Source organism: Spea bombifrons, chromosome 5 (assembly GCF_027358695.1).
Source record: "Spea bombifrons isolate aSpeBom1 chromosome 5, aSpeBom1.2.pri, whole genome shotgun sequence".
NCBI lineage: Eukaryota > Metazoa > Chordata > Amphibia > Anura > Pelobatidae > Spea > Spea bombifrons.
The window spans coordinates 32,197,638-32,222,711 of NC_071091.1; the positions used below are offsets into that span (position 1 = coordinate 32,197,638).

Below are 25,074 nucleotides of genomic sequence, written 5' to 3' on the forward strand. Positions count from 1 at the left end.
TCATTTTACTGGGCAATCAGGTTCCCCAGTGCGCTATTGCTCAATGGTCTGGTAACTGGGGAGATTGCATGCTATTCCCAGATGCCATGCATCCTTAATAGGCAGAGGAGCTTCAGAATATGATGTTATAAACCTGGAGCTCAGCAGTAAGGTGATGGCCATGTAGGGGTGTCTGGAGACGCTGCCCTGGGTCAGGCCTAGGAAAGTGGCAAAGATAAATACTTTGCTGGCCATAAGAGATCAATATTGTTTCCATAACGGCATCTGACCATCAACCTTGAACACGATGTTTACAGTATCCATACTTATACACACACACATCTCTCTAGATCGTAAGCTCATTTGGGCAGGGCCCTCCTCACCTGTTATTTCTGTAAGTCAAGTAAGTAAGCTGAGGACGGGTTGATCTTAGACACCCAGCCCATTTTGGAACAAGCCCATTTCAGGCTGATTTTTGTAAGTCCCAATTATCTGTAAATAAATGTATTGGAATAGAAGCTTGCGGGAGCGGGCAGGATTGGACACGCGTTGCAGGAGCGGGCAGTATTGGACACGCGTTGCGGGAGCGGGACACGCATTGCAGGAGCGGGCAGTAATGGTCAGAAATTCAGCGGGAGCAGGCTTAAAAAAAGTCCCGCGCAAGGTTCTAGAGGAAGGGAAGAGGCTGTGTATCCCCATGTGGGGAGTGCGGCCTCAGGAAAGAATGGGGATCTGCTCTCCACTATGGCTCAACCACTTTTGGAGTGCTTTATTCACCTTTTATCAGACAAGATAAAATTATCTTGGGTTTCCAAGATAATAAAATATATATATATCATATATAATCTGTGTGTGTGTGTGCATGTATATACAAGTAAAATGTGTACTTTTCTTGCCCTTCTTTACACCACTTGGTCAGTGGACAGGCAACCTGTAGCTCTCCAGCTGTTGCTGAAACTCATCTCCCAAATTTGTTGGAGTTGACATTCAACAACAGCCGGTATGCAGAAAATTCAAACCTGGCTTGTTAATGAGAAAATGTGGAGTCGTGTCATAACAGTTGTTAGATCAAGACCACAAGAGGTCACATATAATCATTCAAACATACATTTGCGCTCCAACCAAACATAATGAAAAGTAATTCCATAAAATCTACTGTAACCACTTTCCATCCGGCTGCAGGTAGTCTAAACTACATCATAATTACTTCCCAATGATCTATGAAAGACATTGTTACCACTACATTCAATAATATTGTTACACAAAATTAGATTCAGCTCTACCAACAGCTCCACATGGTCTGCCAAGCGTTTAAGAGCGAAATTAGTAACCTCTCCCTTACAAAAAATTACTGCAGTTTTTCTGCAGTTTTTTGGACATGAAAAAACTGCAATACTGTACTTTTACTGCAGTATTACTGCACGTTTACTGCAGTTTTACTGCATTTGTACTTCACTGTACTGCATTATTACTGCACATTTACTGCGCTTTTTTTTTTTACTGCAATTATACTGCATTGTACTTCAATGTACTGCAGCTTTATTGCAATTGTACTTCCGTACAAAAATAACTGCAGTACAACTGCAGTACAGTGAAGTACAAATGCAGTAAAACTGCAGTAAATGTGCAGTAATACTGCAGTAAAAGTGCAGTATTGCAGTTTTTTCATGTCCAAAAAACTGCAGTATTACTTCAGAAAAACTGCAGTAATTTTTTCGTAAGGGCTTAAGGGAAAGTTTAGAGAAATCAGTGAAACTGAAAGCAGACATTCAAAATAAGAGAACAGAAGGAAAGGAGGAGACAGGGCAGAAGGAGGAGCAATATTTAACCCTAAAATAGTCTCTTCCCTTTCAGAAAGCCGGTTACGAGGCAGGGAGAGAAAGCAAACACCCTGTGCTGTGCCATCTACAGTTTCTCAGGAACAATCTCACCGCCCTCAATCACAACAACAACAACAACAACAACAAGAAGAAGACAGGCCACCAGAACACAGGCAGAGTACAGAAGGATCAAAGGTTCCCAACACTCTGAGTTGTTTTTCCACGTCTTGCCATCATGGATTGTGATAGCTCTGTGTGAGCAGCAGTCCCCTCCCTGCCATGTGCTGGAGTGGGAGGTGTGGGCTAGTGGGCTGCTGATCAGTATTGCTGCCTGTGCAGAGTGGAGACCATGGAGCCGGTAGCACTTCCTTGTTTAGTCTATTTGAGGCCTGTATGACAGACCCAACGGTTGGGTGTCACCTACATCAACTAAATCTCTGGGGACAAACGGGGCACAAGTTCAGCACCATGAAGGAACTTCCTCCACTTCTTCTGATTACATAGCAACTTGAAACAAACTCCTACCCCTGTGGATATTTTGATTGGCAATATTTTCCAGGATTTGTTTTTTTATTGTTATTTTCTTTATTTTTGTTTTCTTTTGTAATGGGCTAACTTCTGGGTAATTGAGAAATCGGTACTTGAACCTCTGAAAATTCGAAATATTTTTTTTAAAGAATTTGCTACACAACTTTGTGTGTAAATAGATTTTTTTGATCTCTGTGTGTTTGAGATTTGATGATAGGGTTGTTGTTGTATGATATTTTTCAATAAATTAACTTCTAGGATGAGATTAAGGATAGAATAGCAATTTGCTACATGATCCAGCTATTGATTTAAAATATTAATAGTAACTATTTGATATAGAGAACAGATCCAACTTTATCCACGTGCATATATAAAAGTAAAGAGATATATATATATATAAAAATAAGTTTATTTCTTTTTAAAGTTCCTAAATAAAGAGGGAGCCCGGTTGAGGGCGAGGAGGCAGGCAATAGAATAGGACTGACGATCGAGGAAAGCACAGAGCTAGGTAGAAGTGTTGGGGAGGAAGGGGGTATTAGGATAGTGGGGTTAAAGTCAGGACTACACTCAATAGCGAATGAGAAGGGGTTTTAAGGTCTAAAGGGGAAATAGCTGGGCCTTCTCTTAATTGCCCCCCTCGATGCCGGGCAGTTCGGATCTTGCCCCTGCCCTTTCTACCACTTCCTCGGGGGCCTCTTCGGTGTCAGGGCAGCACCGGAGGCCTCGGGGATCATCAGGGAGGAGGAGAGACCGTCGCCAGAAGAGGAAGCGGAGGGCCAGGGAGGAGGATATCCTTGGTGCATCAGTAGTAGGCCTGGGGTTAGATGCCGGCGGGGGAGAACCCCAGGTTGCTTCCGGGGGTATGAAGCGAGACAGGGATCGAAGGGACAGGAAAAAGCGGCGGCGGGACCGGAGCAAAAGGAGCGTGTTGAAGAAGGATGGGACCGTCGCCACGACAGTGGAGTATGACGATGTGAGCTCTCTGTCCGAAGGGGTACTGTCCGAGGGCGAGCACAGACCGGATACGCTGGCTCCGGCCTTAAGACTGGGCCTTGTCCCATCCCCGGCCTCTGATAGATGCCCCTCGCCGACTACGCTGCACCAGACGCCGCTTGCCTTGCTACGGCAGTCCGGGGACTCAGAGCGGAGTAGTAGGAGGAAGCGAGACTCTCGCAGGGGGGAATCGGGTCACCGCCGTAGGGATGAGAGCCGAAGAGAAAGCCGCACTGAGGAGCGCAAAAGCGTAGGGGTTGGAGACCTGGCCGCTCCGACACCCTTAATGCTGTCACCGCCCTGGAGGCCTCAGGCCGAGGCTGGAAAGAGAACGGAACCTAGGCCCGCGGGTTCATACAGGCCCAAGAGAGAAGAGCCAGTGGCCTACAGCAAGCAACCGCCTAAGGCCTACAGAGAGGAAAGGTCCTACCGGGCCTCCTCACCGAGCAACCACCGCAGGAAATCCATCAGCCCTGTCCGCTCCCCTAGCCCCGGCTACAGCGGACACCGCCAGGGTCGGCGATCTCCCAGCTATGGTACCTACGACAGGACCGAGGCCGCCTCCCCTATGTCCCGGCGGAGATCTCGGAGCCCGTACAGTCCTGCTGGCAGGTGGGTGTTTTATCACATAATTATTATTAAATGTAGTAATAATACTTGGATTAGCATCAGAATCTGGGCTGCGCAAACCTTAGAAGCCAAGTAGCCGGGGCTCCCAGCACTTTGCGTCTATGTGAGTCTTACTGGCATGTGGCATTTTATGCTCGGATCCCAATTATTATTATTATTTTATTATTATTTATAATTCCCATTATTAGCAGGAGTAGCAGTTTGGGTCCTCATGATAATACAGGTACTACGTGTACAGCTTTCCATATACAAACATTACTCGGGAAGCTAATATACACGATTACCCTGTTTATGATGTCATTGGTTTGTCCCTGTAGCTGGATGGCATCATTTCTTTGTCATAGGTCCTATTACTGCTCTTAAAATCTCCATGTAACTATTAAACCGTCAGTGGTTTTATTATCATTATTCATTATTATCGTCTGAAATGTCAGGGCTAGTAGTCGTAGCTTTATTAATAGCGAGGTTTTAAAAAAAATATTAACAACTATAAACGTTCCAGAAGTCTTCTAGGTCATAATTGTGATGTCACCAGAAGATCAGCCATAATGGGTATTACTGCCAAAGGATTCTTTACACGGAAGCACCTGGTGCCACCAGTTTCACTTTATTGAAAATTAACTCTTTTATTTTAGTCTTTAGTGTGTGTATATATATATATATATATATATATATATTATAACTTGTGGACAATAAATGTGTATATACATTTACTTCCTTTTCCCCCATGAAAGAAATAACCAAATCTAGAACTTGCTGGCCTTGCGCAGAGGCTTCGGAGGCAGGAAGTCTAGTTTAAAAAATAATAAATAAAATAATTTGTAGTATTTTTAGGAACACGAGTCCCTTATTTCTTGGAGTTTGAATAAGTTACCTGATTATTATTCCAAAAAATCCATACTTTTATTTTTTTATTTAAATGGACCCTGCCGTGTCGTATGAATCTTGTAACGGGTACACACGCTAGTAAGTAACTTATTTAGGAAAATAAGTGTAAGGATGTTCTGCTTTACTGAGAGGGTGTTAGATAGGTGGAACAGCTTCCCAGCAGAAGTGGTAGAGGCTAATACAATGAAGGAATTTAAGCATGCATGGGATGGGCGTAAAGTTATTCTGAATCTAAGATAAGACCAAGGACTGATTAAGGTTTAAGTCTTTACAAATCCGGAAAAATGGGCAGACTAGATTCTATGAATGTATCTAGTTCAAGAGCAAACTTTTTTTAATTTATTTTTTTTCTTTCCCCAATAATGGATTTTATTTTCACTTACTAGACCGTGGTCTGCAGTTGAAAGATGTTTGTTAGGGCAACACGACATAAAACACGCCTTTCTTCAGTGCTTTACCACTTTGTATAGTGCTGCAGTTAACCCCTTCATGATAAGAGGTATTTTATACCATAAAGACTCGAGCTTCTATGTTTGACTCTAATTTTACACTTCCACACGCTGACATTTTATGCTCACAAACGCCTTACTGTAACACACGCTAACATTCTACACGTGTACACACATGCTAACACCATACACTAATACACACACTATATGCTGAGCTACACTGCCACACTGTAACATACACAACACCACACTCTTATATACATGCATACACTGGCTAACACTATACATACATTAAAATACACATTCCAACACTATGCATACATACAAACTGACTCTGGCACTATACACACACACACACACACACTCTGGCACTATACACACACACACACACAGTATGTATGTATGTGTATAGTGTCAGAGTGTGTGTGTATATTTATGCGTGTAGTGCCAGTCAGTGTGTGTGTGTATGATATATCACACACACACACACTGACTGGCACTATACACATAAATATATATACACACACACTCTGACTCTGGCACAATAGTATACATGCACACACTGACACTACAGTATACACTCGCCTCTCACCTGCCACATCGCTGCCTATATTCTGCCATCGTGAATCCTGCGCTTTCCTGCAGGGATGTGTCTGCCGTGGGGTGCCCAGCGGGGACGCGTAACGTGCGCAGGAAAGCGTACAGTGCTGGGTTTGCGAGGGCAGCCCTGTCCAGTCTTTACCCCCTTGTCCTGCCAGTGGTTTGGCGAAGCCTGATATAGTTTTTCTGGCCTCCAAGCTTTTAGGGTCTTCGCTGCGCATACCCAGCCTATGCTGTAGGTGCAAATAAAGCATGTGCAGTGTATGTTGGGACCCTCTCTTGTATGTTAAACTATAGGGTTAATTTTGAGTGCACCTCGTTAAACAGATTCCATGATTGTTCTGGAATTTTTTTGAGGGGCTGTTAAAGTTTACTGATTTCTCCCCTCTCTGCTGCAGAATGAAATATTATTTGCACTGTAATGAAGAATGCCCGGGCAGTAGAGATACTCCTTATCACTATATGTGTAAGGGGGTACTGGATTGCTCATCATTCTAGCTGTAGGTGACCTGTTATGGAGAATGTATAATTCAGTTTGTGCTTGAACGCACCTTTTTGAGTTCTATTATTTTCAGTTTACTCAACACCTACAGTATTTAAGGTATTGCAGCCTTGGTTTTCATTGCTTTAAGATCCCACCATAGTATAACTGGTGGGATCTTAAAGCAGTTTTAATACATCCTATCAGCCAAAACCTTTTCTTTTTTTTGCCAGGTACACTTAATTGTCACGTGACGCACAAGCACTCACTCTTTGTTTAGTAACCTTTTAAAAAGCCGCTTAAACGTTTATTTGGGGTCCATTCACTAAAAGGGGTGTTGGCAGGGGAACTTAGTTTCATTTCCTCGACCTCACAAGCTGGCCCTGTATAATGCATAACTAAATGGGTAAGGAGACTTGGAAGAAATGTGCGCTGATTTTCATATGCATTATGCAGGGCATACTAGATCATCTTGCAGGACCCTCCATTCATCATAAGCATTGCATGGTCCGTTTACATTGTATGTCTGCAGAATTCCCCACCCCAGCTAAATTCCATGCAGTAGATGTATTCGGCTGAAAGCGTCTCCATGCACTTACCTCGAGTCAACTCCAGCTCCTTGAACTGTGGAGTAGGTGGGCATCTGCATTGCTGCAGCTTCTGCCTTAAGTATTTTTTGTTTTTGGAGAGTGTGTGTTTAAATACATAGTACGCATTCTTCTTTACAAGAGATGGTAGGCACCGTAAACCATCCCTTGAATTAGCAGTAAATGTAGATTGGTGAACCCAGAAAGCTTTTCCTGTAATACAAGCTAGATCTAACCACTGCAAGTAGATCCATAAGGCATGGCCCTCTAGAGCAAAATAGTTTGGGTATTCATATGTAGGAGTGTATGTGCTGGACATGATCATGGACACAATTAAGCTACAGAAATCATGATCAGTCTTATTTAGCCGTAAAACTGAGCTCAGACCCTTTGTAAACATTTGACGTGGAATTCTATTTTCAAGATGTTTTGGTTCATTCTAAACTTATAATGAAATATTATATTAATATAATCATCAAATTTGAGTATTTTCCATTGTGGTTCTCAGTTCCAGATAAATGCAAATATTCACCAATTCTGTAGGCTTTTATTACAGAGATTGTCGCAGATAGTAGAAATGCGATAGAAGTCGCCGATAATAGTTGTCATTTTTTTCATGGTTACTTTTTTAGGTTTTTTTTAATTATGGCCTTCACAATATTATTTCTTAATGGTAGAAAATGTCTGAAATCTGTTTAATGCCCAGTGCGAGAAATGAGATGTCCGTTTAAGCAGCAACCACCCAAGTTACCATATGCTTGGTGTAACTGCGATGTCGTAAGGTATGCAAGCATAAGCCGAAGTTATTTTTGACACTTTAGTGAATCAGTCTCGTGGAATAATGGACATAACATTCCACAAAATAAAATTACCATGAATTTTGTGACTACCTTGGCCCTTCTACTTCTGGATGCACACAGTTTGCATCACTCCAATAGTGCCCATGAGATCCCTGGTGTGGTTTCTTTCCTTAAGTCTGTGCCACAAAGTGTATTTTGCTTGCCACATTCTGCCAGCAGCAAGTGAAGTTCACAGGAGACCATGTCAGAAGTGGCAATTCTATTAGAGATCAAACTGTAAGTTATATTGTTTTGTATTTCAGCTGGGACCATATCTGGTCTCATCTGTTTGTGGTCATCTGGCGGGTGTTGTGCCATGCTTGGCATTGTGACTTTATGGGTGATGTGCATTAGTATGAGCAATGTTCTGATATAAATTATTTGCTTCACTGATGCTTAGAAAAAGGGTTCCCATTGGCACCAGAAATGAATCTATAAAGGAATATCTTTGACACCAACTAAGCTTGCCTTCCTAGTCCTTGTCTGAATGATATCTGAGGAAGTATTAAGGCTACTTTTACTGCAGGTTCTGTGGTTAAACCCTTTCAGTTGTGGCTTCCTTGTATCTGCACATGAGTAGCCTTTGTTGATTACGTTTAGTACTGGAACCTGTGGTATGATGGCCATGCCATTGGTGGCCAAATGGTCCTGGGGGCTGATGTAAGCCAAATGTAGTGACCGCAAATGGGTCATAAAAACCAAGCAAGAATAACTATACTAGGGACAGCAAGAATGGGAGCAATATAAGCTAATGCTTTTTCCTTTCAACTTTTTAATGGTGCTTGCCGTTTGAGATTAACTGGTTATCTCAAAAAGCAATATTTCGAAAGATTGAGGTCTTCAAGCCTTCTCTGAGGTGACATTTTTGGAATGGTATGTCAGGAATACACAAAAAAGAATCCTATTTTATTTCTTGGCTGTTTGTTCAAGGGTAGCTAATTCACAGAACAAACATAAGATGAGGATGTTTTTTTGATGTCCGTTCTTAGAGTCCGTCTGATGGTGTTTCTCATTTAATAGATGTTCCAGGTAGCTTTATATCACCCTGTAACCAGTGCAGATCTACTTACTTACAGATGATGCAATCATGTAATCTGTAACTCGGTGTCTTCATGTATGGTTCTTTTCCTTTTCGCATAGGCGGAATGTGAGGTCACGTAGCAGGAGTCCTTACAAGCCACGGCGTTCTCGGTCTCGAAGCAGACATAAAATTTCCAACTCAAGAAGCCGACACTCAAGTATCTCTCCTAGCACCTTGACGCTGAAGAGCAGTTTAGCAGCAGAGCTAAACAAAAACAAGAAGGCCAGGGAAGCGGTGGCTGCTAGAGCCCTAGCCAAAGCTTCCAGCACTTCCACTCCCACCAAGACTCACGTGGAGGCTGGCAGCAGCAGTGCACCACAGGCAAACCATGCCAAGGAACAAAAGAAAGCAAAAACGGACATTGCACCCTCCCTAAAGAGCGAGAAACCTAAAGTTAAGCCAGTGACCCAAGAGTCGAAAGGGGAAAACAACCTTTCTGAAGATAAAACCTCCAAGCCATCAGTGAAAGTAAATAAAGTGGATGCTGCAGGGGATGAAACATCTGCTGAGAAGGATAAAGTACTTAAAAAAAGTACTACTACTACCAGTGAGAAGGTTAAGACTTCAGGGGCACCATCTTCAGCAATGTCATCACTACCTCTTCCCCCATCTCTTACCAGTAATGCTGACAGGTAAGCATTATTTATTAATCTGCACATTGTTTTTGGGTTGTCTTCACACACACGGATACATAGCATAATTTTGTTTCTTGAATTGTACGTTCTGCCATATTTCCCACAGTTTGCGTGGCTGTATCCCAGGAAAATCGGTCAAGAAAGAAATGGAAAGGAAGCTTCGGCATTTGTTGTCTGATTTGCCCCTGCCTCCTGTCCACACTGGAAGCGATGACTTGTTGGATAGTCCTGATGGGAAGAAGGCATCATCAAAAAGCAAGAGAAGGCCTAAGTAAGCACAATTTTTATAGAGGTTTTTTTTGTATATTTTTTTTTAGGAAATACAAGGTTGGAGGTCTGCCAATAATTGCTCTATTCATCTCTCATTTGAGTTCTATGGCCAAGCAAATTGCTTAATTCATGTTGAATCACCATGTATAGCATCCATATATTGGTGTGAAATTGTTAGAACCAGCACATTAAAGAAAATAAATGCCAAAATTATTATTATTCTATTCGCTGGTGTAAGTATAAATTTAATTTGCATTTGTTCATAGATCACATTTGTGTTAACCATGTCTAGCTGGTTGTGTGATACCAAAAGGATATTTCTGTTGCAGACGGATCTTCACTCGCTTTTGTATTCATTAGGTCACAGGATTTACAGAATGTACAGTAGTAGCCCAGCAGTAAACGTTCATTTTATTTTCTTTGTGTTTTGTTACTCGTAAATCAAAGGATATGTGGTCCACGCTGCGGTGAAACACACGAGAATGAAATCGACTGGGGAAAGCGTTGTGTGGACAAGTTTGACATCATTGGAATCATTGGCGAAGGCACATATGGACAGGTCTACAAAGCCAGGGATAAAGATACAGGTGAGAAGAGACCTGGATTTAAGGTCTAAGCCTAATGCAGCCGACATCGCTCAACACTTTGTTTTGTTATATAATTACTCTAAACAATGGATTTAGGAGCTGGCTGCGCACGTTTCAAGGGCTTGGTGCTCCAGCGTAATGAATTCCTATCTTGAAGCTCATAGTAAATATACGGCAGTATTTAAAGACTTTGTATTAAGGCTAGAACAGGATAGCAGTTTGTTTCCAGTTTGTCATTTAAAGAGCTGTAATTAAAAGGGCTAGGCAACTGCTTTATTTTTCATTAGGTTTAATATACTTTAATATGACACATAGTGGTTATCAAAATATATGGTGTCCTCATCATAGCAAACGAATGGAATCATCTGATTTGCTGAACCGTTGCAGCATTTATTCTGGTAACAAGACCACTTTTCAAAGTTTCCTTTTAGAATCAATTTTTATTGTTGTTACCATGGCAATATATTTAAAACACAAAAGCAGCAAGGTTACTGTTTGTAATATGGAAATTCTACTTCATATGCAACATCTGCAGATGTGTTATCTCACATGCAAATCTACTGAATAGCCACCCCTCCCCCCAAATTAATGGAAACGTATTCATTAACACAGCTCTAATAATGTCTCAATAGTGCTTGGCGTTAAATAGTGAAAGAATATGTGCGAATGTTACCATTAATGTGTATCGTGAATGCTATTTTATGTTTACATTGTGCTATTGGAATTGTTTTGCATTTACTTGCCTGAAGTTTCCAATTTTTTACTTCTGAGTGGGGTTTGCAAGCATTGTTTTTGTGTGCGTAGGGCATCATGTGTGCTTTGACTTGCATGTGTCCCACGCAGCAGTTATATCCGTGGCATACGGGTAAACGAACACTTTTACGTTTAGGGAATATCTTTTTATATATTGAAGATGTTTGTGCTGAAGCAGCTCATAACCGTTGATAACTCTCTTATTGATTTCTTTTTCCAGGAGAAATGGTGGCTTTAAAGAAAGTACGATTGGACAATGAAAAAGAGGGCTTTCCGATCACAGCCATTCGAGAAATAAAGATCCTTCGACAACTTAACCATCAGAGCATAATTAATATGAAAGAGATTGTCACTGATAAAGAAGATGCTTTGGACTTCAAGAAAGATAAAGGTTTGGTATCAGTCTTTTTTGGGAGGCGGGTATCTCGTGTAGCATTACTTCTCTAACAAAAGCAAGCAGAAACCCCATGTAGCCTCAATTCATAATACTCTGATTATAGTAGCCACATAGCTCATCACATCTTGGTACTCTTTTAGTTAGCTTCATGTTTGTGAGTACATCTCCAAATAACTCAACACACAGCCATTAATGTCTAAACCTTGGCAACAAAAGTGGGTACACCCCTAAGTTGAAATGTCCTATTTGGGCCCCCCACCTTCCGTTTGAGGATGCCCCACAGATGCTCAATAGGGTTTAGGTCTGGAGACATGCTTGGTCAGTCCATCACCTTTAGCAAGGCAGCAGTCATCTTGGAGGTGTGTTTGGGGTCGTTATCATGTTGGAATACTGCCCTACGGCCCAGTCTACGAATGGAGGGGATCATGCTCTGCTTCAGTATGTCACGGTACATATTGGCATTCATGGTTCCCTCAATGAACTGAAGCTCCTCAGTGCCGGCAGCACTCATGCAGTTCCAGACCATGACACTCCCACCACCATGCTTGACTGTAGGCAAGACACACTTGTCTTTGTACTCCTCACCTGGTTGCCGCCACACACGCTTGACACCATCTGAACCAAATAAGTTTATCTTGGTCTCATCGGACCACAGGACATGGTTCCAGTAATCCATGTCCTTAGTCTGCTTGTCTTCAGCAAGCTATTTGCGGGCTTTCTTGTGCATCATCTTTAGAAGACGCTTCCTTCTGGGACGATAGCCATGCAGACCAATTTGATGCAGTGTGCGGCGTATGGTCTGAGCACTGACAGGCTGACCCCCCCCCCCCCCGCCCCTTCAACCTCTACAGCAATGCTGGCAGCACTCATACGTCTATTTCCCAAAGACAACCTCTGGATATGACGCTGAGCACGTGCACTCAACTTCTTTGGTCGACCATGGCGAGGCCTGTTCTGAGTCGAACCTTTCCTGTGAAACCGCTGTATGGTCTTGCCCACCGTGCTGCAGCTCAGTTTCAGAGTCTTGGCAATCTTCTTATAGCCTAGGCCATCTTTATGTAGAGCAACAATTCTTTTTTTCAGATCCTCAGAGTTCTTTGCCATGAGGTGCCATGTTGAACTTCCAGTGAGCAGTATGAGAGAGTGTGAGAGCGATAACAGCAAATTTAACACACCTGCTTCCCATTCACACCTGAGACCTTGTAACACTAACGAGTCACATGACACCGGGGAGGGGAAATGGCTAATTGGGCCCAACTTGGACATTTCCACTTAGGGGTGTACTCACTTTGTTGCCAAGGTTTAGACATTAATGTCTGTGTGTTGAGTTATTTTGAGGAGACAGCAAATTTACACTGTTATACAGGCTGTACACTCACTACTTTACATTGTAGCAGAGTGTCATTTCTTCAGTGTTGTCACATGAAAAGATAATAAAATATTTACAAAAATGTGAGGGGTGTACTTACTTTTGTGAGATACTGTGTGTGTGTGTGTGTGTGTGTGTGTGTGTGTGTGTGTGTGTATATATAATATATATGTGTGTATATATATATATGTGTGTATATGTTTGTGTTGGCTGAATTTGAGGTTCACAGTGAAACTCTTGTTTTCAGGGGCATTTTACCTTGTCTTTGAATACATGGACCATGACTTGATGGGACTCCTGGAATCAGGGCTAGTGCACTTCAACGAATATCACATAAAGTCCTTCATGAGGCAACTTATGGAAGGTTTGGACTACTGTCACAAGAAGAACTTTTTGCACAGGGATATTAAGTGCTCCAACATTCTACTTAATAATAGGTAAGTCTCTGATTTTCCAGCATAATTGGCGTTATGTAGCAGTCTCGCTTTACATCAGTTAAGGCAAATGTACCTATTTTATACAAGTATTTATTGTAATATAGACTTTGTACATTATTAACGTATACAGTTGCTGTAAATATAGTTTCATGGTGTTCAGTTCCTTAATGTTTGGCGTTCTCTCCACGTATCGTAACTAAAAAAATGCCTTTAGTAAAATGGACTATTTTATGTATTCAGCATTTTGTTGTTTCCACCACGTTTTAAGGGAAATTGGGTCTTTGCATAACAATCAGTATCCTGGTGTATTTTGTATCTTCCCTGACTGGTTCTTTATTTTCCCACAAGGGGGCAGATCAAGCTTGCGGATTTTGGACTTGCAAGACTTTACAGCTCAGAGGAAAGGTAAGGTTTTCCACTTTGATACTGCATGAGTGAGGAAGATTAGTAGCCAAATCTGTCCTTTTTGATTGCTGACCAATACAATTGTATAAACATAAACTGGAAAGCAGAAACCTTTATAAGCACAAAATAACACTTGGGGAAAATGGCGTCCTTTTAATTACATCATCATGTAAAGGCCTTTCATATGAGTGTTCAGTATATTGCAGTTATCACATGGTGTGTCCTAATCCAGGTGCTTTTAAGTCTCTCCCTAAAGACACTTGTTTCCTTGTTTGCGGTCAGCTTAGTCACATTCGATGAATAACCCAAGTATTGCGTGTAATGTACGAACACTGTAGATCTTTAAGAATAGACACCACGAGCTGTGCTGATGTGGGGGGGAAGAGAACCAATGACCTTGGGTTGGTGCATTGCAAAAAAATGAAGCTGCCTAACGGGTGCTTTATTAATTCAGCTTGTGTGCAGTTGTAAATATTTACGCCAATCAGTTATTTCAACTGTAGTGGTTGGAATAATCAGAAATATGTTTATAATGTTAGTATAGGGTGTCAAGAAATGGCAAATTAAGGATTCACCTATTGAGACTGGTTTCTATCAACCGTGCTAATATCAGAAGAGAACGCGATAGGTCTATAAAAACTCTAGCTGTGTAACTGTTTAAATATGCTTTTTGGGTTTTGGTGCCTGTTGAAGAACCTATTCCGCATGCTGGTTTTGGTACAAATAATAATATGTTGAAGAATACTACAAGATTTTTCCAGGTATACATGATGTTTATGGCAAAAGACAGCATGTGTGCAATTGTTCTTACACTTTTTGTTTTTATATATGTATATAGTCGGCCATACACCAACAAGGTCATAACTCTGTGGTACCGACCTCCTGAGCTGCTTCTTGGAGAAGAGAGGTACACCCCTGCAATAGATGTCTGGAGTTGTGGGTAAGTACCCTCTAATCCCAGGACTATGAATTCTAGCTCTCTGCATTATGTTTTGGAATATCCATTTGTTGAAGTGAATTGAAACCGATGATGAGAGCTCTAGTTGGCACAGGTGAGGTGATGCTGAGTCTGCTGTCTGTGCATAAAAAGAACAGACTTTGAAAGCCTGTAGTATGTCGTTCAGCATGTATGATATGAAGTTTTTATTCATAACTCACAGTGAAATGTAGAGCAGTTATTTCATTTGTGAAGATCTTTGGATTAAATAAATGAGCCACAGCATGATCCTCTTACACAGATGAGGATATCCTAAGAACGTACTGGTGTATCTGTGTATCCTCAGGAATTAATTTTAAAAGGATTGTTTATTTTCAAATAATTGGAAAGTAATGGTTTTGGTTTTTTTTATGTTGCCTGTTAGAAAAGCTCAGAGTCTATTTTGATGCAAAATAAATACATTGCTATTCTGTAAATCAATCCCAGTGTTAAAGCTTTATGATCTACTGCTATCCCTAAACAAACTATTTTCATTTGAAGGTGCATCCTCGGTGAGCTGTTTACTAAGAAACCAATCTTCCAGGCAAATCAGGAGCTTGCTCAACTTGAACTGATAAGGTAAGGCTCATCATGAGATAAAAAATCTCTCTGTTTAAAAATTAAAAACTAAAAATTGCCAAACACTATAGTTCCAGTAACGAAATAACACATTTAATACCTTGACAAGACAGCAGCCCCGTCCAAAAAAAGTGCCTAGGTAAGAGTTGTGGAAGTTTTAAATCGAGTGCCTCTGGTGAAAAAGATACTTTAACATGCCAAACGACATTTTTCTTGATGAGCACTAGGTGGCAGCATTTCCCTATAACAGTAATGCAGTGCATTCTTAGTGTGGTGGTTTGGACACTATTAAAAGAATGGTAGTGCTTTCAATACTTAACTTTGAACAAAAGTTCTGTTGATTTCTTGATTGTGTGATAGCCTTGGTTGTAACGGGGTCTATATACTTTACTATATCAATGACGATCTCAAAAAAACTTTGGAAAATTGAAAATCTGGATGATAGGCAAAACATACTTTTACACGTCAGCACATAGTATTGTAGAGACCTTTAACATGTGCATGCGATCAGTTATGTTATGAACTAGAAGTGCCTTATCCCATTAAAGTTTTCTAAACCGTGAAATAGTATATCAAGGCAACACAAATAATTAATAATAATATTTCATAGAATAGTAACCTAGTTAGCAAATAGTTCAACTTTTCAAGATATCTCAAATTAAAGTAAACTAGCTGAAGCAAAAAATAAAAACAACAAGACCTTCCGCGCACATGCCAGTTTAATTCAGTCAGAATAATTCCTAATAATTTCCGGATCAGCAACTCTGAAATTACTGCCTGAACCCTGTAATACTCTTTGACGTAGGCGTTCTCACACTTGTGGACGACGGCATTTTCGGCTGTCACCTTATTCAACAGCGATATCCCTGTTTTTTCGTTTAATTTACCCACATGAATTATATTTTTTTTCCAGGACAAGCAGGGCTTTATTGTAAAATACTATGGGAAAAAAATTAATAATGTGAAAAATTTTGGAAAGTAGACTACCCCAGGTATTGCACTATTGTCATTATGAGTATCCATTTCCCATAAACTAGCATAATTTAGATTTCTTATCCATGGTATGTCGGACTGCAGAAACAAACACCAGTTTTGTGATGTGCCATTCGTCATCAAGAAGGGGTTAATATGTCCTGATGTTGGCCTTAGCAGTTGCTACTTTACATTATAATGTCATTTTAGTACCCCAAATGTGATTTTAGTAATCTGACCCCAATTATCTAATAATTAACTATTTTCTCTGACCATCTCCCAATGTCATCCTGCAACTATGATTTTACTAAAGTTTACTATCTGTTCTTGATAGTCAAATTTAATAGCAACGTACCCAGAGTCCTATTGTACCCAACTTTTAACTTTAGTAACATCAAAATGAATTATCACAATTTCTGTTGCCTATTTTTAACCGTACTACATATTGTTAAAGTCTAAGGAACCCGTACAGCAGTATCAAATACAGCCAAGCTGGTAATTTAGTAATAACAAAAAACATTTCTCCTGTGTATCAGTGTGTGCATTGGCTGACTTAAAACAAATACCTCTGAGTTGATGCTTTCACGTGAAGTCAACTTTATTCCCAAAATTGTACACTCGGGTTTACTCACTATTCTTTTTTTCTTTCTTTTAAAGCCGTATGTGTGGAAGTCCCTGTCCAGCCGTATGGCCAGATGTAATAAAGCTACCATACTTCAACACTATGAAGCCAAAGAAGCAATATCGGCGGAAAATCAGAGAAGAGTTTGCTTTGTAAGGACTTTTCTTTATTTTGTTTCTTATCATAAATTGGTGGAGATGGCTTGTTGCTAGTGACATCTGGAAGGGCTTCGATGAAAGTTTCCCCAAATGTTCACTTCTGGTTATTCACAAAGCACTTTGAGTTGGAAGTTGGAAATTCAGGTGGAACTTACAGCATTTTGACCATTAAAGAATCAGAATAAAATAAAACCAGAAAACCATCTGAAGCAGTGTGTAGCATATTATAAATTATATATATTTGAAGCACATCATTTGAATCCAGCATAGTTCATTTCACATAAGCACTATGTGATTCAAAGTGGTTTTATAATGTACCTAACTTCATGGAATTCTTTACCGTGCAGCGTCCCTACTCCTGGGTTAGATCTGTTTGACCACATGTTGGCACTGGACCCTAGCAAACGCTGTACTGCAGAACAAGCCTTACAGTGTGAATTTCTGCGGGAAGTGGACCCAACTAAGATGCCACCGCCAGAGTAAGTAATGGCCTTCTTTCCCAGTTACCTGTCGGCTTTCCTGAAATGAAACTATTAAGCAACGTACTTAAAAACTGTTCAGAAGTGAAAAAGTAATATTGTTAAAATAAAAAAAAAATTGATCTTTGGATCACTCTGAAAACCAGGACAGTCAGAACGACCCATTAAAAACTGACTGCAACACTTTGTAAAGCAATTCTGACCTGTATGTTCCTATGGCCAATTTCAAAAGTTGTATTTGGCAACATGTTGTTTTTGCTATTATGAAACAGAGACTACATATGAGACCTTATTATTATTATTATAAAATCCAGAGATTATAATTTGATGATGTGAGTATTCCTCTTACCAGTGGTAAATAAATCGGAGGTCACTTTCCTTAGTTCAGGAACCAAAGATTAACCAGGCAGGAGATGGATATCTGCATTTCTTTAGTGGTTGTGTTTTCCACGGCAGGTTCAGTCATGGCTAGTATTCTGTTTCTCCCTTGCAGTCTCCCTCTTTGGCAGGATTGCCACGAGCTATGGAGTAAGAAACGCAGAAGGCAAAAGCAAATGGGGATGAGTGATGATGCAACAGCACCAAAAGTACCTCGGAAAGATCTGTCTTTGGGTATGGATGACAGCAGAAATAACACCCCCCAAGGAATGCAGACCTCTTCACAGTTAAAAACTCAGGGATTCTCCGGGCTTGGATTAGGTGAGTAAAACACACGGACTCAAATGATTAAGAGGTCAGCCCTGTGATGCCCAATGCCACTTAATAAAATGGAAATATTATACCTAAATGAAAGTCCTGGATTGCAACATTGTTATGCTTTCCCTTTATAGAATCAAACTGAATTATTTGGGCTGTAAACCAGGCTTATGTTACGCAACATCTTTTGCATGACATCACACTTGTACATAAATTTATTTTTTTTGACCCATTCCCAGTCAGGAAAAGTTATATATTTTTTTTTTATTTATAATATCAGCCTCCTTTGTTTCATGATGATAGATGTATTCAAATGTGCGTGTCCTGCCATCAAAAGTGTATTTGAGGGGTTGTCGTGCCCATTCTGTACTGTTAACAACCAGCATATTTCGTTGATTACTTTTTCAAAAGCCTTTCTTTGTTTCTAGAAGTATGATGCATCTAGAAGTGATATTTCATTTCACACAAATTACAGAATGTGCATGTTCTGTTTCTCTCCGTTAGGCAACCCAGGTACAGGCCCTCAGCTGAACCAGAACGAGGTGGCCATCTTGTTGAATCTACTACAATCTCAAGCTAATGTCAACATGGCTCACTTTGCACAGTCTTTAAACATCAAGTTAAATCCTGAAGCACAGCAGCAGTTGAACAGCATAACTTTGACCGGTGGAGTATCCGCCACGGGAGACAAGCAGCCCGGGCAAAAAGAGGAACCGCATCCTCCCGTCCCAGCAGCACAGCCTGAGACTCCTGCTCATCCTCAGATACCTGGTTTGAAAGCAGACCTTTCTCAGCCAGCTGTGCAGAGTGCTCTTGCTCTTATACTGTCTCAGTTGGTCAAGGAGAAGGAGACTAAACCCAACGATGACGCTCCTGAAGAGGAGGCAGGGGAGAAGTCGAATAATAAGATATTACCACCCAAGCGTCCTCCAAGTCCCTTACCAAAAGGTATGCTATGATTTCTGACTATCCAAGCCCCTATTTCAAGGTCAATGTATTGGACTACCCCAATACAAAGTTTCGCAAATACTATCAATTAGGTAATCAGAATTATATTATCTTATTATTCTGAATATGTTATTAGTGCAAAGTAGCTCACATGCAAGAGCAGACCTTTTACTGGGCAATAAGCGTGAAAGGAAAAGTCAGTGGCTCTACTACTATAGCTTCTGTTACGTTGGACGCCATATATTTTTGGCTCATGTAAGTTCATATATTGTACCTAATCTGGTAAATAAAACAAATTTCCTCCATTAAGGAATCTCTTGGCTGGTCTTCCCAAGTGCAAAGGGGATTCCAAGGTGTGGATTATTTGCATCAATATTTTTTCCGAAAGATGAGGTGCAGATGTCCAGTTGTTTGTAGTATAGCTCCCACATTTATATTTTGTATAATAAGTTATTGTTTGTTTTTTTAAACAAAGATCTATGGTAAAATACTCATGTTAATCTCACATCTTTTTTAGATGAAAATGACACTGAAGGCAATCATAACCAGCACCTACAAAACCCTTCTCCAAAGCCAACGCTTCCTCAAATACTGCCGCCAGACCAGCGCCCCCCAGAGCCGCCAGAACCCCCTCCAGCATCGGAAGAAGATCTCGACTACAGGACAGAGCGACCACATGCACATAGCTCCAGCTTGTCTGCTGGTGAAAAACACGCAGCGGTGGAAACTGCACTGCTTAATCTCCTTGCTCAGCAGCAAACTCGGGGAGAAGATCCTGGTGGTAGTGGTTTCCCTGTGGGAACGTCCTTTGCCAAGGCAGCTGAGTGCACTGAAAAAATTGGATCATCCTTTCTCCCATCCTCATTTAACAGTGATAGGGCTGGTAATATACCAAGTAGTATTTTGGAAAGGCATCCTGAAACCAAGCCTGCTGACAACTACAGTACCCCTTCATCTCAAATTAGTAATAGGCTGCCAGCACCCACTGGGTTTTCAGAGCCTTTCTGTAACTCTGCCACAGCATACCAGGATAACTTCCTTGGTTCAGGTTCAGTGTTGTTCAGTGGTGACAAGGACCACAGGTTTGAATACAACCGCAGCCCTACGATTCTTCTCAGAAATAACGATGCCCCTACAGGACTGGACAGTAGTCATGCATTGCCAACAAAAATTCATAACTTTAGCTACAGCACTAACCTACCAGAACATCCTGGTCTACCTGCTCATATGCATGGGCATGCCTGGACATCCCCTCTACAAGGACCTACCTTCCCTCAAGGACATAGGGGTCATATTGGAACATATGTCCGAGGCCGAGGTAGGGGCTTACCGTACTGAGTTCTGATTTTCTCCCTCAGGCAAAATATTTCTATCTGGAAAGACTTTCTACTTTACGACGTAGCTGCATTTTCTAGCAGCCAACTATGAGAGAGCAACAATAATTTGACAGCTTTATTTTTTATCTGAAAATGGTCTTGCAATATAACGGTAAATTAAGGGTAGGGGATGTAACTCCAATACTTTCTGTGTTTTCAGAACTAGAGAAAAACTAATTTTCACATTGACGTACTAAAAAAAATCTTTATTTTGTACTTTACCTTTTGAATAATAATTTCAAGGGCATCCTCTGGTTTACGTTTCCCTGGCACTTGCAAGAATTTTGAAGAACTAGCACATTTGTGCACGATTTTTGTACATTCGGACCAATGTTTATGGGGAAAAAGTTGGGCTGTTTGGTATCAGTTACTTTGTTAAAAATGGGAGGGAGAAAACCTACCTTTTAGTCAAAGGCCACTGTCTGTTCTTACACTGTTTTCAGTGTCATTGTGGAAGATGTACCTTGTCCTCATTTCAGGAAAAAAAACCCAATCTATTTTTTTTTTTTTTCTTGTGCTTCAAACGTTTTATCAACTGTTTCTTTTAAGCATAAGGAAATAAATGTTGATCAAAATGCTCTCCATTGTCATTTATTTTCAAATTAGTTCTCCATAATGTTGAATTATGTATAAAAAAATGATTCTCGCTGCTTTGTCTCTGTAATAGCGATGTCCATACCTTACAGTGTGGCGAGGGATTGCAGACCAGGATCTCACTCTGTGCTTCCTCAGCTTGATCCAACTTGCGGGAAACTCCTCTACATCAATTAGTGCTAAATCGTTTATGAGCTGTTGTGTAACAGATGAGAGAGTTGGGTACATTTGTTGTTGGGGAGACTAGATAGGCCGAATGGTTCTTATCTGCCGTCTCTTTGTATGTTTCTACGTTCACCCCGATGAGAGTTCTCAGGAACAGATGTAGAGGCTGCAAGGAAGTGAAAAAGAAAAACTCCCGTCGACTGGAGTGATGACTTTCGCCTTTGAGAAGCTAGGCCCTAATAAAACCCGCAAACATGTAATAATGGAAAAACAGAGAGCCTTGAAGAAATGTTACCAACGTGTGTGTGTGTGTGTGTATATACACCGTATTTGCTCGATTATAAGACGTTTTTTTTATGAGCAAATGGTCTGAAAAATACCCCCCGGTGCGGGGAACTCTGCTCTCTGACAGCAGACAACCCCCGCTGCTAGCCACGCCTCCTTCCGGCTGCAGCGTAAGTGCGTGGGATCCACACGCTGCCCCGGGAAGTCAGAAGCACCGGTAAGTTTGGGGGGGGGCGGGGGAGTGTTAAATGGGGGGGCATAAGGCATTTCTGGAGGCAGAGTGCTCTGTGAAATGCCTTTTTAACCCTCTATATGCCACTCTGCCTCCTGAATGCCTTAAACCTCCCTATATGCCACTCTTCCCCATAATATGCCTTTTAACCCTCTAAATGCCAGAGTGGCATATAGGGGTATAAGGCATTTCTGGAGGCAGAGTGGCACATAGGTGGTCAAAAGGTATATCATGAGGCACAGTGGCATTTGGAGGGTTAAAAGGCATATCATGGGGTATAAGGTATTTCTGGGGCAGATGTGCATAACTGGGGGGCAGGTTGGAAAATAGAAGGAAATAAAACCAAAATATTTTTCTCAATCATAGCTTTTATTAAAAAAAAATAGTTTAGATGAATTAACATTTACTGGTAAAACTTTTTTCCTATGGGGTCGTCTTATATTCAGGCTTTTTCTTTTTTTCCTAAATTAATATTCAGTTTTGGGGGGGTTGTCTTATAATCGAGCAAATACGGTGTGTATATATATATATATATTATAAAATTATATAATCATCCAAGCCTTTGTAGCTAGCACCAATCTACTTTTACCTCTTCCTGCGCAAGCCATACTTGTTTGAATGTGTGCACAGCTCTCCTGTCAAAGACCAGTGCTCCGCGGTTTCACTTAAATACAGAGGTTCTGTTCTGGAGAGATCAACATATGCTGCTTGGTATGTGATTGTCAGATCAAAAAAAAAAAAACCCGTTGCAGCAGGTAGGCCAAATTGTGATATCAAAGGTGCCAACTACTGTACTAATACCCATTCCTACTTACAAAGTAAAAATAACACACAAGCATATAAAAGTACTTTTTTGGGGTGACCCATTTGGTGGGAGCTGTGGCTTTCAAAAGTGTGTGCGCCAGTGAAGTTAAGCATACCATACTTTTCTATATTATCTATATTTTCTTATAATAAACTGGTGAGAAGGTGGGCCTCATATAGGGGGAAAATGTGTCTAGAAAACGGGTTCTGTCACGTTTTATTTACATGAATATCCTCGGGTTTGGGACTGACCTCACGTAACATTACATTACAATGTTCTTATCTATATACCGTATTTGCTCGATTATAAGACGAGGTTTCTTCCAGAAAATACCCCTCCTCTTATAATCGAGGTCGTCTTCTAATCAGACCTCATTCTGCTGGGGCCATGCTGCTTACCGGGATTTGGTCGCGAGCAGCGTCTCTGCTATTAGCAGCAGGAGAACAGGAAGCTAGCAAAGTCCTCACATAACTCTACCTCCCCCCTCCTTCCTCTGGGGCAGGGCCAGAGAAGTTGCTCGCACATCCGGGCCCCTGCAGAAGTCTGCCAGTGGGAGATCTGCAGTTCAGGTAAGGGGGTGGGGGGTTTGAGAGTGTGTGTGTATGTGTGATTAATGGAATGAATGAGTATTTAAATGTTTGTGAATGAGTGTGTGTGTGATAGCATGGATGTGTAAGGAGGGTGGGGGTGGTAGCATGGCATAGGGAGGCTGTAATCACACTTCTATCATCCTCAGGTTCCAGCATGTACTGGCTGCCTTGGCTATTGCTGTTATATATATATATATATATACTCTGCTATCTCCAGAAATGCCTTTTAACCCCAGAGTGGCATATAGGGGTATAAGGCATATCATGGGGCAGAGGGGCATATAGGGGGTTAAAAGGCATATCATGGGGCACAGTGGCATATAGGAGGGTAGAAGACATTTCTGGAGGCAGAGTGGCATATAGAGGGTTAAAAGGCACATCATGGGGCAGAGTGGCAAATAGGGGGGTATAAGGCATTTCTGGGGCAGAGTGGCAAGCCTGGGGCAGATGTGCATAACTGGGGGGGGGGCAGGTTGGCAACTAAAAGGAAATAAAAAATATATTTTTCTCAATCATAGCTTTTATTAAATATGAAAATTAGTTTACATGAATTAATATTTACTAGTAAAACTTTTTCCCTATAGGGTAGTCTTATATTCAGGCTTTTTGTTTTTTTTTTCCTAAATTTATATTTTGATTCGGGGGGGTCGTCTTATAATCAGGGTCATCTTATAATCGACCAAATACGGTAGTATTATAGATTTGTGGTCCTGTTTCTGTAAGATCCATTGTGTACCATAGGAATGCCTAATAATAAACCCAATGTTATATGATATACACAAATATTATATCCCTGATATGTATTTTTGCCATATTGGGAAATATTTAACTGCAACTTTGGCAACTAATGTCAATTTACTTTGAACCGTGTCCAAATAGTTCTAACGCCCCATCTGAATTCAAATAATGAGTTGTATTTGTTGCTCCCTGTCTGCTGATCACATAGTGGTGTAGGGCATAATAGTTGAATGAGAAGGGGCTCCCTTGTGCTGTGGTGGAGGACCTCAAGACCATCAATCGCAAAACCAGACTTTTAATAAAAAGGACATAAGGGTAGTAGAAGCATTATTTAAACACTAATCCACAAGCCAGAACGCTTGTTCCCTCAGAAATCTTGTGGTGCTGCCCCAACCACAAGGGATTCTGGGTAGGTGTATGCAGATAACGTTAACAAATCATCACCTTTCACTTCTATTTCTGCTTTTATAAAAATGAAGTCTTTACAACCATTTTGCTGTGTGGTCATCAACATTGTCGATATTAATTTTTTTTTGCCTCTTCAACAAGCAAAGCAGCTGTCTACACAACTATGTATTCCTGCACTGGCTGTTCTTTTCTTTCCCATCCCACTAAAAAGTACTGTCGTTTATTTACATTCCTAATTTAGTAAGGACCAATCACCAACCCAAAGGTAAGGGATGCACAAGCATAGAGTATATTGGTCAAGAAGAGTCATCTGGTAATTGACTCAGGAAGCATGCAACCAAATGACCAGAGCATTTATTTAGGATATGATTTTTAAGCAGATATTTTTAATGAACAACCCCTTTACTAGAAATTGTCAAAATAATAGTGAGCAAATATTAGTAGAACATTGGGGTTGACTACTTGTAGTGCATTGCCCTTACCCACTAGCGCCTCGTGTTACTCAATTGTAAATTATAATTTTGCTCTCTATCTTATTTTAAGAAGCACAAAATAGATAAAAAATTACACACATTTCATTTTAATAAACTTTTATTAAGAAAAGACATTGATTCCTCCACAGCAACTCAAGCCGTAAAAACTGCTTTTATGAACACATTTCAGAGACTGGAACCAATAAATACCTCCTGAGAATTTATTTTCATCATTGTTCCCAAAAAGATC

The 25,074-nt window shown here is 40.8% G+C and overlaps 1 protein-coding gene across 1 annotated transcript; it reads left to right on the forward strand.

Annotated features, from left to right (window-relative positions):
• Positions 1–2,869: 2,869 nt before the first annotated feature.
• Positions 2,870–21,116, forward strand: CDK13 (cyclin dependent kinase 13). Its single transcript, XM_053466254.1, has 14 exons — positions 2,870–3,932; positions 8,935–9,507; positions 9,617–9,781; positions 10,228–10,367; positions 11,341–11,511; positions 13,134–13,323; positions 13,672–13,728; positions 14,567–14,668; positions 15,206–15,283; positions 16,913–17,029; positions 17,383–17,514; positions 18,008–18,213; positions 18,715–19,158; positions 19,676–21,116. Exons 1-14 carry the CDS (start codon positions 2,968–2,970, stop codon positions 20,494–20,496), a joined length of 4,161 nt encoding a protein of 1,386 aa, XP_053322229.1. The 5' UTR covers positions 2,870–2,967; the 3' UTR covers positions 20,497–21,116.
• The last annotated feature ends 3,958 nt before the right edge of the window (positions 21,117–25,074 follow it).

What these genes read in the sequence shown, in the direction of transcription:
- CDK13 (XM_053466254.1), top strand. Translation starts at nt 2,968, where the DNA reads ATGCCGGGCAGTTCGGATCTTGCCCCTGCCCTTTCTACCACTTCCTCG. An exon ending in CCGTACAGTCCTGCTGGCAG is followed by an intron (nt 3,933 to 8,934) that starts GTGGGTGTTTTA and finishes CTTTTCGCATAG; the next exon opens with GCGGAATGTGAGGTCACGTA. An exon ending in CTTACCAGTAATGCTGACAG is followed by an intron (nt 9,508 to 9,616) that starts GTAAGCATTATT and finishes TATTTCCCACAG; the next exon opens with TTTGCGTGGCTGTATCCCAG.